Source organism: Eublepharis macularius, chromosome 14 (genome assembly GCF_028583425.1).
Source record: "Eublepharis macularius isolate TG4126 chromosome 14, MPM_Emac_v1.0, whole genome shotgun sequence".
Classification (NCBI taxonomy): Eukaryota; Metazoa; Chordata; class Lepidosauria; order Squamata; family Eublepharidae; genus Eublepharis; species Eublepharis macularius.
The window spans coordinates 41,988,977-42,003,982 of record NC_072803.1 but is presented as its reverse complement, the minus strand read 5'-3'; the positions used below and the strand labels follow the sequence as shown (position 1 = coordinate 42,003,982).

General features: G+C 44.2%; 1 protein-coding gene across 1 annotated transcript in view; it reads right to left on the bottom strand.

Annotated features, from left to right (window-relative positions):
- TTLL11 (tubulin tyrosine ligase like 11) overlaps window positions 1–5,284 on the bottom strand; it is a 53,870-nt gene extending 48,586 nt beyond the window's left edge. The window contains exons 1-2 of the mRNA XM_054998213.1: window positions 5,188–5,284; window positions 1,736–1,869 (exon numbers count right to left, since the gene is read on the bottom strand). Coding sequence (XP_054854188.1) covers window positions 1,736–1,867 — 132 coding nt within the window. The 5' untranslated portion in view covers window positions 1,868–1,869; window positions 5,188–5,284. The remainder of the gene's footprint in view (window positions 1–1,735; window positions 1,870–5,187) is intronic.
- Window positions 5,285–15,006: the final 9,722 nt, after the last annotated feature.

Here is a 15,006-nt window from a genome sequence, read left to right as displayed (position 1 = left end):
GTTTTGACCTTTGATTGAGGTTTGGAGGGGGGAGGTCATGTTACTTGGGACAAAAGGAAATCCTGACATTTGGATTTGAGCTGGCCACATCTGTGATTTTATGACATCTCTACTTCAAGAAGTCAAGCTGCTAGCAGGAATTAAAAGATACACCTGCACTACATGTTTATAACAGTTTAATTGCCCTGGCTTCCCCCACAAAGAATTCTTGAACTATGGTCTTGCCATGAGGCTGTAATCCTGATCAGGACTACAGCATGGTGGGCTGAAGTGCACTTGTCCTCCCCCTCCATGTCTTTTCAGGCACCGAAACAGCCACCCCCATGGCCATCACATTCAGTTTAGCCCTAAGATTCCTCTAGCAGAGATCTCTAGCCCTCCCTCCCTCACAGAACTACGCTTTCCAGAGTTCCCTGCCCTCAGTGATTTGTTGTTTCGGACCCCAAGGCTGCTCTTCTAGACATGCCCCGAGAAGCCTAAATGAGGGCAATTTTCCTAAGCCATCCTCTCACCTGAAGACCCAGCAATGCAGACTTCCCATATGGAAGAGGCATCAATGAACTGCCAGCAAAGAGCTGTTGCCAACATCTTCCGTTCACTTACAAAGCATCACAAGGCAGAGTTTCCTGTCCTCTCCACATACGCAAAAGTGGTGTCAATTGCTATGTTTGGCAACAGGACTTACTTTCCCTGCACACACAGACGCAGGACCATATGCAGGGCTGCTTTATTGGCCATCTGCTCTTCCAGGAATGGCAACTCAAATCCTCTTCCTGGGAGGGGGGGGGGAGAATCCTACTGTGGAAGCCCTGCTTATTTAGGGGTTGTGCCCCCTCCCTAAAAACTGTGTCAGCAGCACAACAGGTGGCACAAGAAAGGCCGTCAACAAACAAGGGTGCTGTAATCGTGTTTAGGGACATGCCTGGACCGCAGACTCAGGCACTTACTGTTCACTGTTCTGGTAGGGCATTGGCCAGAAAACAAGCCTGCCGCGGTTCATTCTTGGCCATGGCACCGAAACAACTTTCCTCACCTGCTAACCCCAGCAGATCAGGTTGCTGACATGTTGGGGGTGCAGTTCAAGAGTGGGCAACCATAATGGCTTCTCCCTGCAGAAGTCTATTCACCGCTCCTGCCTGCATGTGCTTCTGGGTCAGGCCTGGGACTTTTCTCAGGCAACACCTAGCTACTCACTTGCCTTCCCAGAGCTGTCACCTACTAGCCTGCTGGCTCTCAGCTTACTAGCGACCTTGCATCCAGTCTGGACTTCTCAGCTCAGCTGAGATTTGCAACTGACTTTGTCTCTGGGTTGTTCCTCCAGGGGATCTGCCCCAGCATTCCACCCCAATGCAAGTCCTAATCTGTAAAGCCAGGCCTGGGCACAATCCTGCAGAGGCTTGCAGTTCAGCTTCTCATAGGGCTCAGCTGCCTACAGGCAAGTGCACACATAACAGCAGGCAAGGAAACCGACTCCTCAACTCAATGGGACAAGTTTGTGACTGGGTCTGTGGATTGTATAGATCCTACAAAGGCAAATAGGATCATGTGTAAAAGGGACTGGAGGCGTACATGCCACCATGTGTTCTTGTGTATTAATTTCATTCAACATCAGGAGAACAACTTCAGAGAATGTCCAAAGGCCTGCACCATCAACCAAGGTGAACCTGCAGGGATATCTATACAAACTGGCAGGCAGAGAGAACGAAGCAGAGAGAACGAAGCAATGGCAACTCACCTCTGTGAGAAAGTTGGTAAACTCCTCAGGTAGGATCCAGGAACGGGGGTAGAAGTTGTACTCCTCTGGGAACAGATCCTGCATGATCCGCACTGCACGACTCAGGGTGATTTTCCGCACCATTTCAGTCATGCCTGAGAGAAAGGTGAACTGCGAATCGGATGTCAGCAACCAACAGGACTGAGCCCCATGAACATCTCTGGAGGCTGTTGTCTATTTAAGCATTCCTTGGCTCCTGTACGGTGCTAGGAGCTGCATGGAATACAGTGAGAGCCACAAAATCTGCCCAGCAGATGAGGGAGGAAGGGAAAGAGCAGCCCATGATTATACTTATTACAGTCAAAAACTAGCTCCCAAAGCTGTTAAGAGAAACAGAACTCTAATATTGGTGAGAACTGAAGTTCAGTAACAAACATAACTCAGAAAGGGGATTGTCAACAAAGCAGGATCCGAGCCCGATGGAGGGGTATGCTGCTCTCCCTCCACTAGTATAATGGGTACAGATGAGACCTGAGGGGCAGCTAAGGTGAGGCTAGGATGCTTTAGAGAAGACGACTTATTCACCCTGCACTCTAATAATAACCACCAAAATAGTTAAGAATAATATTCAAGATGGCTATATACAAAATGATTCAATGATACGGTGCATTCTACATGGTCCCTGCTTATGGTTTTACAACCCTCACTTACTGGCTCCAAGCCCTTTGTCCTACTCAAGGCTGAAGTCCAAGAATCAAGGCAGGTATGTCAGGAGTACTAAATGTTACTCTAGCTATGGCAGAGGGGGGGAACGGAGGCCTTAAATACTCCTGCAAAGAGGTGAGTAAAGTAAGCCCCACCCCTCCAGAAGCAGGTTGCTAGTTCTTAAAGGGGCTGCATGGGATACTCCAACAGGGTTGGGGTGATGGACCAGGGTTTAGGGAGGCTTTAGGGACAGTTGGAGAGAGACTTCAGGTGCTGTGGCAAGATCTGGGGCGGAGCGTTATGTCCAAGTCAGGTGAGAAGGTAGGGCTGTATTCCAGGATGAGAGGGCTGGCCGAGACTCCTGGAGCATCTCTCACACTTCAAAGGGAGTTCCTGGAAGTATCTCCTGTGGTGGTGTCAAGTGATCAGCCCCCTCCTCTTTGGTTTCTCTGACTGTCAAGGAGGAATCCTCAGTATTCTGGTCAGGGAGGACACATATCAAGGGATTCCGGGAATGAATCTGCCAGGGCTAGAGAACAACACCCAGGGACTTTGGCCACCACCATATTTTCCCTTCTCTTTTCTCACACAAGACAGTAGAGGGACTTTTCCTCCATATTCCGGCCTCTTCTCAGGCAAGGAGGCAGATATGAAGGAGGCCGTATGGATCTGCTTCACATCCAGTTGAGAAACAAATCTCTGGAGTTTCTTTTCATGGCAAAGCCTTACTGGCTACTTGGTTCCAGGGGAACACAGTTTTATAGCTCTTCTCAGAGTGCAATAAATGGGAAGCAGAGATTGAAGATAAATCAACATTGCAGCCTTGGCTTGTACTTAGTGGGATCTAGGCAAGGATTAAAGGGGAAATCAGGGAGCTTTAAAAAGTTTAATAGCCTGGATATCAGAGTATAGTTGGCACGAATTCTTCAATATTAAAAAAATCCCTCATCTGGCACTTCACCATTGACATCTCCAATTGATGACTATTATGATATTATTATTAGAAACAAAACTGATTATATAAATTATGAATATATGATGGATAAACAATGGAAAATGAAAACATGGCAGGAAATTTAGGCTCAAGAAAAAAACATTTCATGGCTGATGTATTATCAAATGGTGTCTAAAGACCTAAAGATCAACTATCCAAAGAGGGTGGCTGAGTAAGAGAGAAAATAGTGTTTAGTAACTAGTAAGTGGAGATTTAAAACACCTATTAGGAAAAGTATATAAAATCTTATTGCAATATGCCATAGAATCAGAACAAGTAAAAAACTGCATGATAAAATGGATGCAAAACTTTGGAGAAAATATATGCATGAGCCAATGGGAAAATTTAGGGACTAAAGAAATCAGATTTACAGAATGCTAAATGTTAACGGAGAATGGTATAAAATGTTCTTCAGATAGTATATTACTCTTAAAGACATTGCAAAAGCTAATAAAGATTACAGTGCAAAGTGCTGGAAATGTCAAAATATGGACGCAACATTCTATCACATGTAGTGGACATGCAAGAAAGCGAGCAAATATTGGATAAAAATACACAAAGCTATGCAAAAGATACTAAAGTTTCACTTTGTGTTGAACCCTAAAAATATGTTATTAAACATCTTTCCAAGTAATATTATAAAAATACATAGTGAACTATTTAAATATATGGCAACTGTGGTAAGAGTAGTGTATGCAGCAAAATGGAAGGCAGGATCCTGTCCAGATTTGAAAGAATGGATGAATAAGCTATACAAATATGCGTCAATGGCAAAATTAACATCTTATATACATAACAGGCTAATCCTAGAATTTCAGGAAAAATGGAAAGGGTTTTTTTATCAAGTAGCTGAAAATTAAGAATAACTAAGAACAATTATCAGTAATATGGATTAGTTATCAGATTTGTAATTTAAAATGTTGAATATAAATGTATCTTAATATAAGTATCATTGTATTTTATAGAAACTGTCTTAAAATTTACTGAAGGGAATGGTGGGGAGAAATATTTCATATTTTATATATTCTGTTATATATAACCATCTTTGATATATACAACTACGTTATATAATCCCTTTCTTCTTTCTGTAGCCCCTCTTACTATTATTCTTTTTCAAAATAAAAATATATTATACTGCCAAAAAAAACCCCACCCTCATCTGAGGGACTCTGGCCTCTCAGAAAAAAACATTAATAAATAAGGACCAGCACTCTTGTATTCATGTATTCTTTGTTGGGAGAGGCCACAGTGTGGGAATACAGTCACACATTCATTAGTTTGGTCAGTTGAGACCAATTATTCGGACTTAGAAGAAGCTAAAGTTCCGTTTCATGAAAATTTACTTAGAGTTATCCTTTTTAAAATCTGTAGCCAAGAAAACATGGACTGACCTTTTTAAGTATAAAGAGGGGGAAGAAAAATGATTAAAAAGAGGGCTATGATTAGAAAAACATAAAATTAACAACAGAGTTAACGAGAGAGCAGCCTCCCTGTTTCTCTCACAAAGACCTCAAGAACCATCCAATGAAACTGGCGGGTGGCATCCTCAGGGCACGCAAAAGAATACACTTCTTCACATAATGCAGAATTAACTTGAAGAACTCGCTACCACAAGACGCTGTGATAATCACTGAGGCTTAGAGATAGCTCTTAAAAGGGACACGCAATGTCTGGTGAGGGCTTCTCCTTTTTCTTTCTGTTAGAAGATGCAAAAATAACCAATTCCGCATCATGTAAAATCACCAGATTAATTAGTAACGTGAAATTCAATTACCTGGAAATTTGTTGACTTGGCCCGAGAAGATGTCATTATCATGAAATGACACACCGTGCCAATAGATGTCGCAGGGCAAACGGCGACCAAATGGAAACTGGACAGGGTAGAGAGGATGGGGGCGGGGGGGAAGCAAAAATTAGGCGTTATACAACTGATGCAGCACATAAGCAAATGCTGTGCAAATACAATCTACTTTTAAAGCTATCGTGCCAGAAACAGAGATGCTTAGGTGGCTTCCAATCACTTTTTTGGAAATAAACCTCATTGGCCACAGTGGGATATACTTCTGTGGAAACGGGTATGGAGCCAATCTTCCGGATATACTTTTGAAGCCTCATCAGGTGCCTGTTTCACGTGGGGCTTACTCTCAAGGAAAGCTGCACAGGGGACAGTTTTAGGGGGTTTTCATGGTTCTCTTCGCCCCTTTGGATTACGACCAATCCTGACTTCTTTCGGGCACAAGCTTGTGCACATAGTAGCATCCAGGCTGAGCAATAGTGAATATTTCTGAGTCATTTACTGGGGAAGGGAATCCCATTGTTTCCAATGAGGTTTAATCTTAAAGAAATCTGCAGCTTTAGGGAATTGTCATATAACCCCCCCCCTTCCCAATAACCACCAACCTTACTACTTTGGGGCAGAGGTGTAAACCAAGCAACTGAACATGAATATTTCGTCATTCCTTTTCCACCTTTCCAGGGGACTGTGCTCTGAACCTTCTTGAACTCCTGTCTCCAAAAGGAGACATGGATGGCCACCTGTACGATGGGCTGGATCCAGCCCTCCAAGCCTCTCCACCCAGCCTTTTTTGACCCATCTGGGCGCTCTATATTTGCCTGCCATTCACAGGGGCTGCCATCTTCCCACATTTGCCTGCCACTCACAGTGACTGCCACCTTCCTCCTCTGGCATCAACATTTCCCTAGGAAACTACGTATGCACACACATGGATTGATCTACTAAATGTTATTAGTTTTAAATTGTTACCAAATTTAAAAATGATCAGGACTATGCATTTGCTGCAAACCCACAGGAACACAGAAAATGCAGAAATTCTGGCACCAACCCAGCGTTTAGCTTCCTGAGAATCTCTCAGTTTTAAAACAAGTGAGTTTCTAGCTATCGTGACTGTGAAAATTAAAATGGTGGGGAAACCTCAGAAGTAAAGCAGGTGGTTGAGTAATGACTTAGACTCAGACATCTGAAGGACTACCTCTCCCTAGATGAATCCTTCTGGGATCGGAGGTCTTCACCCTGCTCTCTATGCCCACTGTGGCAGAAGTGAGATTGGTGGGCGTGTGGGGGGGTGGCCCAGCCCTGTCACTTTCCAGCACTGATAAAGCATTTCCATTTGGGATGGTGTTTGGGGGCAGATCTGTTTCGCAGGTTTCAAGAGATACTGATAAGCTGAGAGATCAGCTTTACTTACACATAGGCTGGTTGTATATTTTTTACTGGCTCACGGGGGTTTTTACCTTCTGCATTCATTCTTCTCTTTTACTGCTGCTTTTTGGATGTTTTATTCACTTCCAGTTTTTTATGTGATTTGTTTTATTGCTTAGTTTCATTATGTGGATTTTTCCCCCTGACTGGTTAGTTGCCTTGGGCATTGCATGGAAAGGAGGGGCCTCTGAGATCTAGCATCATGGGCCCCCATACAAAGATCCTTCTGCCCCCGCCCCCAAGCACACAACCTAGAACCACCCCAAACATCACCAGAAAACATGCTGCATGATTAGCTTGACACCAGGGGCTTTCAGGGTGATAGTCCAGAGCCCCTGGACTATTATCACTCTAGACACCCCCACCCGCGCAGTCCTGAAGGCAAGGCATAAACCCTTTAAATATATAAATAAATAAGAACTCTGGAGGTTGAAAGCAAAGTTCCAGTGTCCACATCCCTCCTTGATGGTCTCCAGGTCGAGCAAGCACTGAATAAAATGTACAGAAGAGATCAAATTCATGAGTTTGAATCCTCCCTCAGCTATGATTCTTACTGGGTGACATTAGACCATTCCCTCTCTCCCTTCACCCAAACTACCTCACAGGATTGTTGTGAGGATAAATGGGGGCTGTTTAACCCTTCCCTCTGATGCTATTTTACCACCTTAGCCATGGCACAAAATCTGTTAGTATGACTGAGGTATGTCAGTCATACCAACATGCCTCACAGATTTTAGGATTTGAATTCCCATGGTCTACAAATTTAATGTGCACAACACATTTTATGTGATGAGCACACAGGTCAGAGTAGAAACACCATCTGAAGGATGAAAAATACAGTGCCCAATAAAGTTACTCTACAAGCACTACCTGAAGCCCTTTTTAGAAAGACAGGGCTACTTTCATTGCCAGGACAAGACAGGCCACAACCAAAGTATGTTTCATACATGAGCTTGTAGGCCCTAACTCACACACACCCCTAAATAGTTAAAAGCATGACAAGAGCCCAGCTGCATCAGAAGTAGGAGGCTCCCTCTAGTCCAACACGCTGTGCCAACCATGCTCCAAGAAGGCCCACAGACCCCTTGCTGCAGCCCCTCAGGAATTGGTAGACAAAGGTACACTGCTTCTGAACATGGAGACTCAATTTAGTCATCACAGCTAACTGTCATTGATAGACCTCTCCTCCTTCATGAATGTGACCCATCTTAAAGCCACCTAAGTTAATGGATCCCGTGGCAGTGAGTCCCCCAAGTTAACAATGCAATGTCTGAAGAACTATTTATACGTCTGTCACCCCTGTGTAATGCTTTCTGCCATCCCCTTTCACAATTTACCTTTTCCCACCTATTCTGAATTATTTCCCCCTCTCTGAGACAAGCAAATCCATGCTTCAGATTAACAAGCATGGCACATTTACAAGGTAAAAACCCTTAGGGCAAATACAAAGCTCTCTTCCTAGCCTGACGCCAAGCGCTCTTTCTAGGACCTCGCAGGCAGCGTAGACTCCTGAGCTTCCACTGCTCAGAAGCCCCTTAACCACTGGAAAAAACAAAAAGCCTAACAGCAGCTGGTAGGTGAAATCCTATCTGGCTCTTTGCTGTTATTTCCTTTGCTGAATCTTCAGAGGGGAGGGGGGGGAGGAATCAGTAAACTTTCCTCTGAACCAACTTCCTTTGTTTGCAACTTGTCCCCAAACTACATTTTTATTCAGCCAACAGCTTTGGAAAAGATTTTTTTCTTAATTAATTAGTACACTAATTGGGCAAACGCTTTCTTTCTCCACTCCTTAATTGGGAAGGGTGGCATCCACAACAGAAGACAACAGAGGGAAAGGATCTGTGATTCATCACGTTTTTTATTTTATTCAGAGAGAGAGAGAGAAAAATAAAACAAATCAAGGAACGCGTGGTATGCGGGGGGAGGGGGACAACTAAAAAGGGATATGGTAGAAAACATGTAGAATTAATGCCCCATGTGAGGTTCACCCCATGAAATGGTTGTAAGGAGGCTCAGGGCAGACCAAACTAAATCCTTCTTCACACAACGTATGCTTAACTCACCAGCATAAGAGGTAGGGCTGGCCAGTCCCTTAAATGGCATTGAAAAGGGACTGGGCATATTCCTGGAGGAAAAGCGACAAGTAGGCATGACAAACTATACAGAACCTCCATTTACAAAGGGAGTCTACTCCTGAATACAGATGCTGGAGACAAACCGGAGGTGTCCACTTTTTATGCCCTGCTGTGAACTTCCAAGAGGCATCTGTTTTCACTGGGCTGGAAATCTTGCCTATCACAATCCAGAGCACACTGGAAAGATGGAGGCCTGCATTTCTGCCACTTTTATGAGCAGCAGAAAAAGAAGAGAGCAAAGCCGGCAGCATTTGCATTCAGGGTTCCTCTCTCACGGCATCCTGACAGATCCGATTATCCCAGCCACAAGATAATTAACATTGAAAGAAGTGCAAGGAAGATATCCATGCAGCTATTCCAGCAGTGAAGCAAGAGAAGTTATGACGGAGAGGCCAAAAATGCTAGGAAACATATTTCAGAGCACCAGAAACTTCTCCCCACCTCCAGGCAGCCAACTAGTGGAGCCCTTTCCCTGTCTTGTTAGGTTGGAGTTTCAGCTTGTTCACCCTCCTCTAGCCCACCACATACTGAATTTGTGTGCGGAAGTGCTGTTAAGTTGCAACCAACTTATGGCGAGCCCAGCAAGGAGCTTTCAAGTCAAGTGTGGAGCAGAGATGGTTTGCCAATACAGAGAAATCCCAGTTTTCCTTGGTGGTTTCCAATCCAAGGACCGACCCTGCTTAGCTTCTGAGATCTGATGAGATGGGGCCATACCATACCATTCCACCACCCCCGTGCTAAATTTAAGCGCTTGATAGAGGATCTAGTTGGGATCTAGTGAAAATCTGAAATGGCACTGAAGGGTATCTACGTACCATTGGCACCACACTGCATATCTCCAGAGAATTTTGCCCGCTGGCTTCATGTAGGTGCTTAAAAGTTTGAGACACACTGGTATCAAATGTTGCTGAGAGATAAAACAGAACAAGCAAGGTACAGAGATGGGTTGACCATTAAAGCCAGCATGAAAAGTCCCAGTGGGCTGATGGCTTGGGAGGGCACCCCAAACTCAGGTTGCCCCAATCAAGGTGGGTGGGAGCCACTGCCCTGTGCAACATGGGCCACCTTCACTCCATGTGAGACCATCAGGAGCCACTGTGAGCATGCTCTTTCCCCCCTCTATTGGGAAGGTAGGGCTGGGGCGGGACCATTTTCCAGAACCATTTTGGCTTCCCAATCTGCCCCTGGTAGAGGGTCACCTCCCCATCTTCTGGACACAGATCACTCACTGGGATGATAAACACTGCTTCTGGAGAACCTGGTTTGATTCTCCACTCCTCCACTTGAAGCCAGATGGGTGACCTTGGGTCAGTCACAGCTCTTCCACAACTCTCTCTGTCCCACCCACCTCACAGGGTGCTTGTTGTTGTGGGGATAAAAATGACATACTTTGTAAACCGCGCTGAGTGGGTGTTAAGTCATCCTGAAGAGCAGTGTATAAATTGAATTTTATTATTATGTTATTATCTTCCAAGAGATCCTGGACTGACCCAGAGTCAGCTCAGTATCTTGTCCCAAAATGTAAAATTCAAGACCATCCTGTAGCTACTAGACCGCAGGATCCAAAGATAGCTTCTTGATCTAGGAGAAGGAAACATCCGGCCAGAACAGATTCCCTTGACTGTGGCATCCCTAGGATCCTTTGGTAAGGCCTTTCCACTCCTTATCCTGGTAACTAGCCACCACAAGGTTTGCTTGGCAAACCAGATCAGGTGGGTGTCTGAGCCCAAGACACAATTCATCATCAAACGTACAAAAGCCAATCACTGCCACCAAATTTGTGACACACCCCAGACCACCAGGAAAAGAAGATCCCAGAAAGGTCACAATGACACACTTACTGCTCTACTAACCACAACAACCCATTCCAAACGGCAAGCAGATGTCAAGATAGGCAAGAGTTGAGCAAACACATCAGAGCCCCCTCAACTGAAATCCGCTGGAACTTATCTGAACAATTGTGACTGGCAGAGGCGAGGAAGGCTTCTGATACAGACCCAGTTATTAATGTGATTATTAATGTGATGTCCAAACTTTATCTGATGACATAGCAGGGAACAAATAGCTCCACATGGTGCAAACAAAACACAGGTGCAAAGTGAAGCAATCAATGGAACAAGTGCGTATACATCAAGGAAGTAAAATGAAATTCCTCTGTGATGATCTAGTCATGGACAGCCTAACTGAATTTGCTTCCTTCTATTAGTGCCAAGATTTACCCATTTGGACATGCTGCCTGCTACTAGGGCTGTTCTTTCATTCCCCAAAGTTTGGGCTTGCAACATACCATTTTCTCCAGTATTGCCACAAACTTCTGACTGTTATATGAAGCAGATTTTTCACAGATTAAAGGAAGAAGGGACGAGAGCTGAAGGAACACCAAGGAGGAAATAAACATTGGGGGAAAACAGCACCCGGAAGCTGATGCTTGGAAACATGGGCAGGAGCAGCTAGTATGTTTGTTGAATAGTGCAGGAATGTGGGTGACTCCAAACTGCCATCACCATGGCAACAGTGACACAGTAAGGAAGTGTACACAGCGAGTGGCTCCTCTGACCCCACAGGGCTCTCTCCTGCTCTGGTATAGCCCAGTCCTCTGCATGTTTACTCTGAGGTAAATCCCAAGGGCTTCAATGGGGCTGACTCTCTGGCTTGCAGCCATAATCAGCTCTGCTTTCTCCCTTGCTGCCCCTTATGCCTGAAGCCATCTCTCCAGAAACCCGATCTAATTTCCTTCAAAGTATTTCTGACAGGCCACTTTTATTGTGAAAACTCTAGCACAACCAACCCCTCACCCCTTACCTTCCAGTCAAACTCATCTGTATAATGCCACATTTAAGCCACAACCATCCCATTGCCTTTTTCCCCATAATGGAATTTTCAGTTATTAAATACCTCCACAGGTTCATCTGTGACATATACTTTAGCAAAGGCACTGTAGCAAGAGAAGAGGAAACAAGGTATAGTGGTTCAAGTGTCACGCTAGGATCTGGTAGAACCAGATTTGAATCTCCATTCTGCTTTGGAAGCTCACCTGGGTGACTTTGGGCCAGGTACACACTCTCAGCCTAACCTACCTCACAGGGTTGTTGTGAGAATAAAATGGAGGAGAGAAAAATTATATAAGCCACCTTGAGTTCCTATTGCAGAGAAAGATGGATATAATTAAGTAAATAAATATGTACGAGGACATTCCTTGGTTTAAATTTCATCTTTGCCATGGCCCTCAGCCTCCCGCTTCAACACAGGAAAAATAATTCTGGCCTTACTGGGCTGCAAGCAAATTTGGGGGTGGATTCCAAATCTCTGTTTCAGAACTCAAGTTATTTTACTGATTGTCCTCAAAGCCCCCATAGCAAAAGCAAGAGCTCCCCCTAGAGGCCCAACTATTCCCACCGATCTTCACTTCCAACTTGATGTGCAGAGCACTACTTGAATAGGCAGCTTTCTGCTTTTTGAGCTAATTATGCTAATTCTGTGATATTATGCAAATCATGTGTGCAGATGATGGTGTCGTCTTGTTCCAAAAGGATTTGTTCAGCGGACTGTTCGGAAGTGTTATCCACTCTGATTAACACCTCCCTACATAATCAGCGAGGCACCTTGCAGAATCCTTCGGCAAGTCAGTCTGAAACGCATATACCAAGTTAGAACAAAACCCAGTTTTAGCTGACCTTGTTTTTGCCAGCCTCACTCCCTAAAGTCGCAAGAAGACATTCTAGCACCACTCAACCAGCAAATTTAAAATCCACTAGCACCCCATCAAACCCAGACGCCGAAAAGACTCGAAGGGCTGTATTTGGTACAATCAACTTCTGGATTTTTTCCCTCCTTCTGAAGGATCAGACCAGAGTCATTCATGTGCTGCCGACATATACAGACCAGACTACTGTGGTACGGCTTATGTAGGACTGCCTTTGAAGAGTACACAGAAATCACTACCGGGGCGGCAGCACTGGGACAGGAACACAGTGCTTTTCTTTGTTATTAAACATGTACTGTTATTTTAAACACTGATTTTTAAACATTACTTAATGTTGTTGTTATAGATTTTAAACATTAACTTTAAATATTTATCTTGTTTTTCTCCCAATAAACAGGATTCAGAGTGGCTTACATCATTAAATATCAATATAGATTGATGTTATTGTAACTTTTTGCAGTATCCTGCTTTGGAGAAATGTTCTTATAATAAACAAACAAAACATAACAAAAATAGGACTGAACCAGGGTTCCAAGAGCTTGCATCTTGGATTAGATCACAGATCTCACTGGTTTACATGGTTTTCTAAGCATCTCTGCCAATTCGCACTGCCCAATTTGTATCCCAACTAGTGATGTCACCCAGCCAAAATTTTACCAGCCTAACTGAAAGGTGCTTCTCCATCTGCCAAGACAGGAGGATGGAAAGCCAAAAGAAAGGGGGGGAAACAGTATAGTCAACGTTTTTGTTATTGTCCTACTTTTAACAACTTGTTTTCATTAAAAAAACAAAGACAGCGTTCTTCAGAGACAATGTTGCTTATTTATCTGTGTACTGCCCTTCCTCCAAGGAGCCATCAGGAGGAAAGGAAGCAGCAGGCAGGCATCCCTCCATCATGCCTGATGCGGCTCCATCAGAGAGACTGCCCCCCCCCTCAACTCCTGCTTCCAACTGCCACAGGTGGGGTCAGAAGGGGAAGATGCCAGAATCCAGGGCAGACCAAACTAGAAAGATCTAGAAGAAGGTTGTCATTTAATTTTAAAAAATCTTCCCTGTTTGCATTTTAGTAGAACAATTAATTAAAGAGGGACTCTGCAGATAATACTATTCACCTACCATACAAGGTTGTTGTGAGGGTTACAACTAAGCGAATGAAGAACTTTAAACACTGACAGCATGATATACATGCTAAGTTTTATCATAGCCAGGTGGGAGTAAGCCAAGCTGGGACTGGCAGGGAGCAACATTGCCCTTACTTCCTCCACCTTGCTTTTTGAGTGGCTCATAGACCACCAGGCTCCCAGTTCACATCCCAGCCAATTCAGAGAACGGGTGAACTGCCAGGTGCCAAATCATGGCTGTTTATCGTCTGGCTGAGGATGTAAGGAATACCCTCAGCCCGTTATGGGAAATTGAGCATGTAATCAATTAGCAAAAGTTGGCAGAATGGGTTGGCAGAGAAAAAGCCTCCACCACAGAGGGCAGTAGCAGAAAACAAAGCTCTTTTCAGTCTTGTGAATCCAAACTTTCCTTGCCTTTAATTAGCTACCCACAGGAGATACTGGACTGTTTCTCTCTCCCTCCCTCCCTCTCTCTCTTGTTTTCCATCTCCTGTTAAGGAGAGCTGTCACCCTCAAACACGGCAGGAGAGAACTTCACGCCTGGTTATGCTGCCGATCAGAAAGGCACACTCTCCACAGAGACTGACAGCTTACACTTAACTCACTATCAAGGCTAACAGCTCAGTGAATTCACGGGTGGTGGAGGAAAGCTGCCATCATGAGTGCAGTTGACCTTATTTATTTATTTATTTATTGCCATTTAACTTATTCATTCATTCACTACATTGACATTCTGCTTTCTGACTACAAAGTCCTCGAAGTGGCTTACAACACTTTAAAAATATATTAATAATATCTTCCATGTCCCCCCTTCCCAATATTAGTTCATGTTGCTGAGTAAATGTCTTAGCCCTTCCTCCACGATGGGAGCGCTGCAGTGCCCTGAAAGTAAACCAAGGAGAAGTCATTTAAGGAGCACTTTTAATTTGCAAAGAGCCTTACAGACCTTGGCCTCTACCCTGCCATTCTCCAAGTAGCATAAAGATGCGTGCAGGGTTCTGTGTATCCTATGATATCATGAGATTCTTAGGCACAAAGTTTAGCTTCCTGTGAATTACTTTTTCAAAAATAAATCAAGTTTCTAGCCCTTATGATACGTTTGAAAGTGTATCACCACAAAATCCAACAAGAATTCTAGGGGCTTCTTGATTCTCTCTACAACTAGCAAAACCAGCAACAATTACACAAAACAGCAGGATAAACTGTGTAAAAGACCAGGAAATCTGTTCAGAGAAGACATGGGGAAAGAGAGAGCAGGCAATTGCAGATGGGGTGAGGGAGATCGTGAGAGAGGGCCTACCTACTGAGTCCAAGCTAAAGGCACAGTTCAAACCAGGGACTTCCTGATTCATAGCTCAGCCATTGAAAATCCATTACAATTTTAAAGTGTCACTATAGAACTGAAGAAGATCTT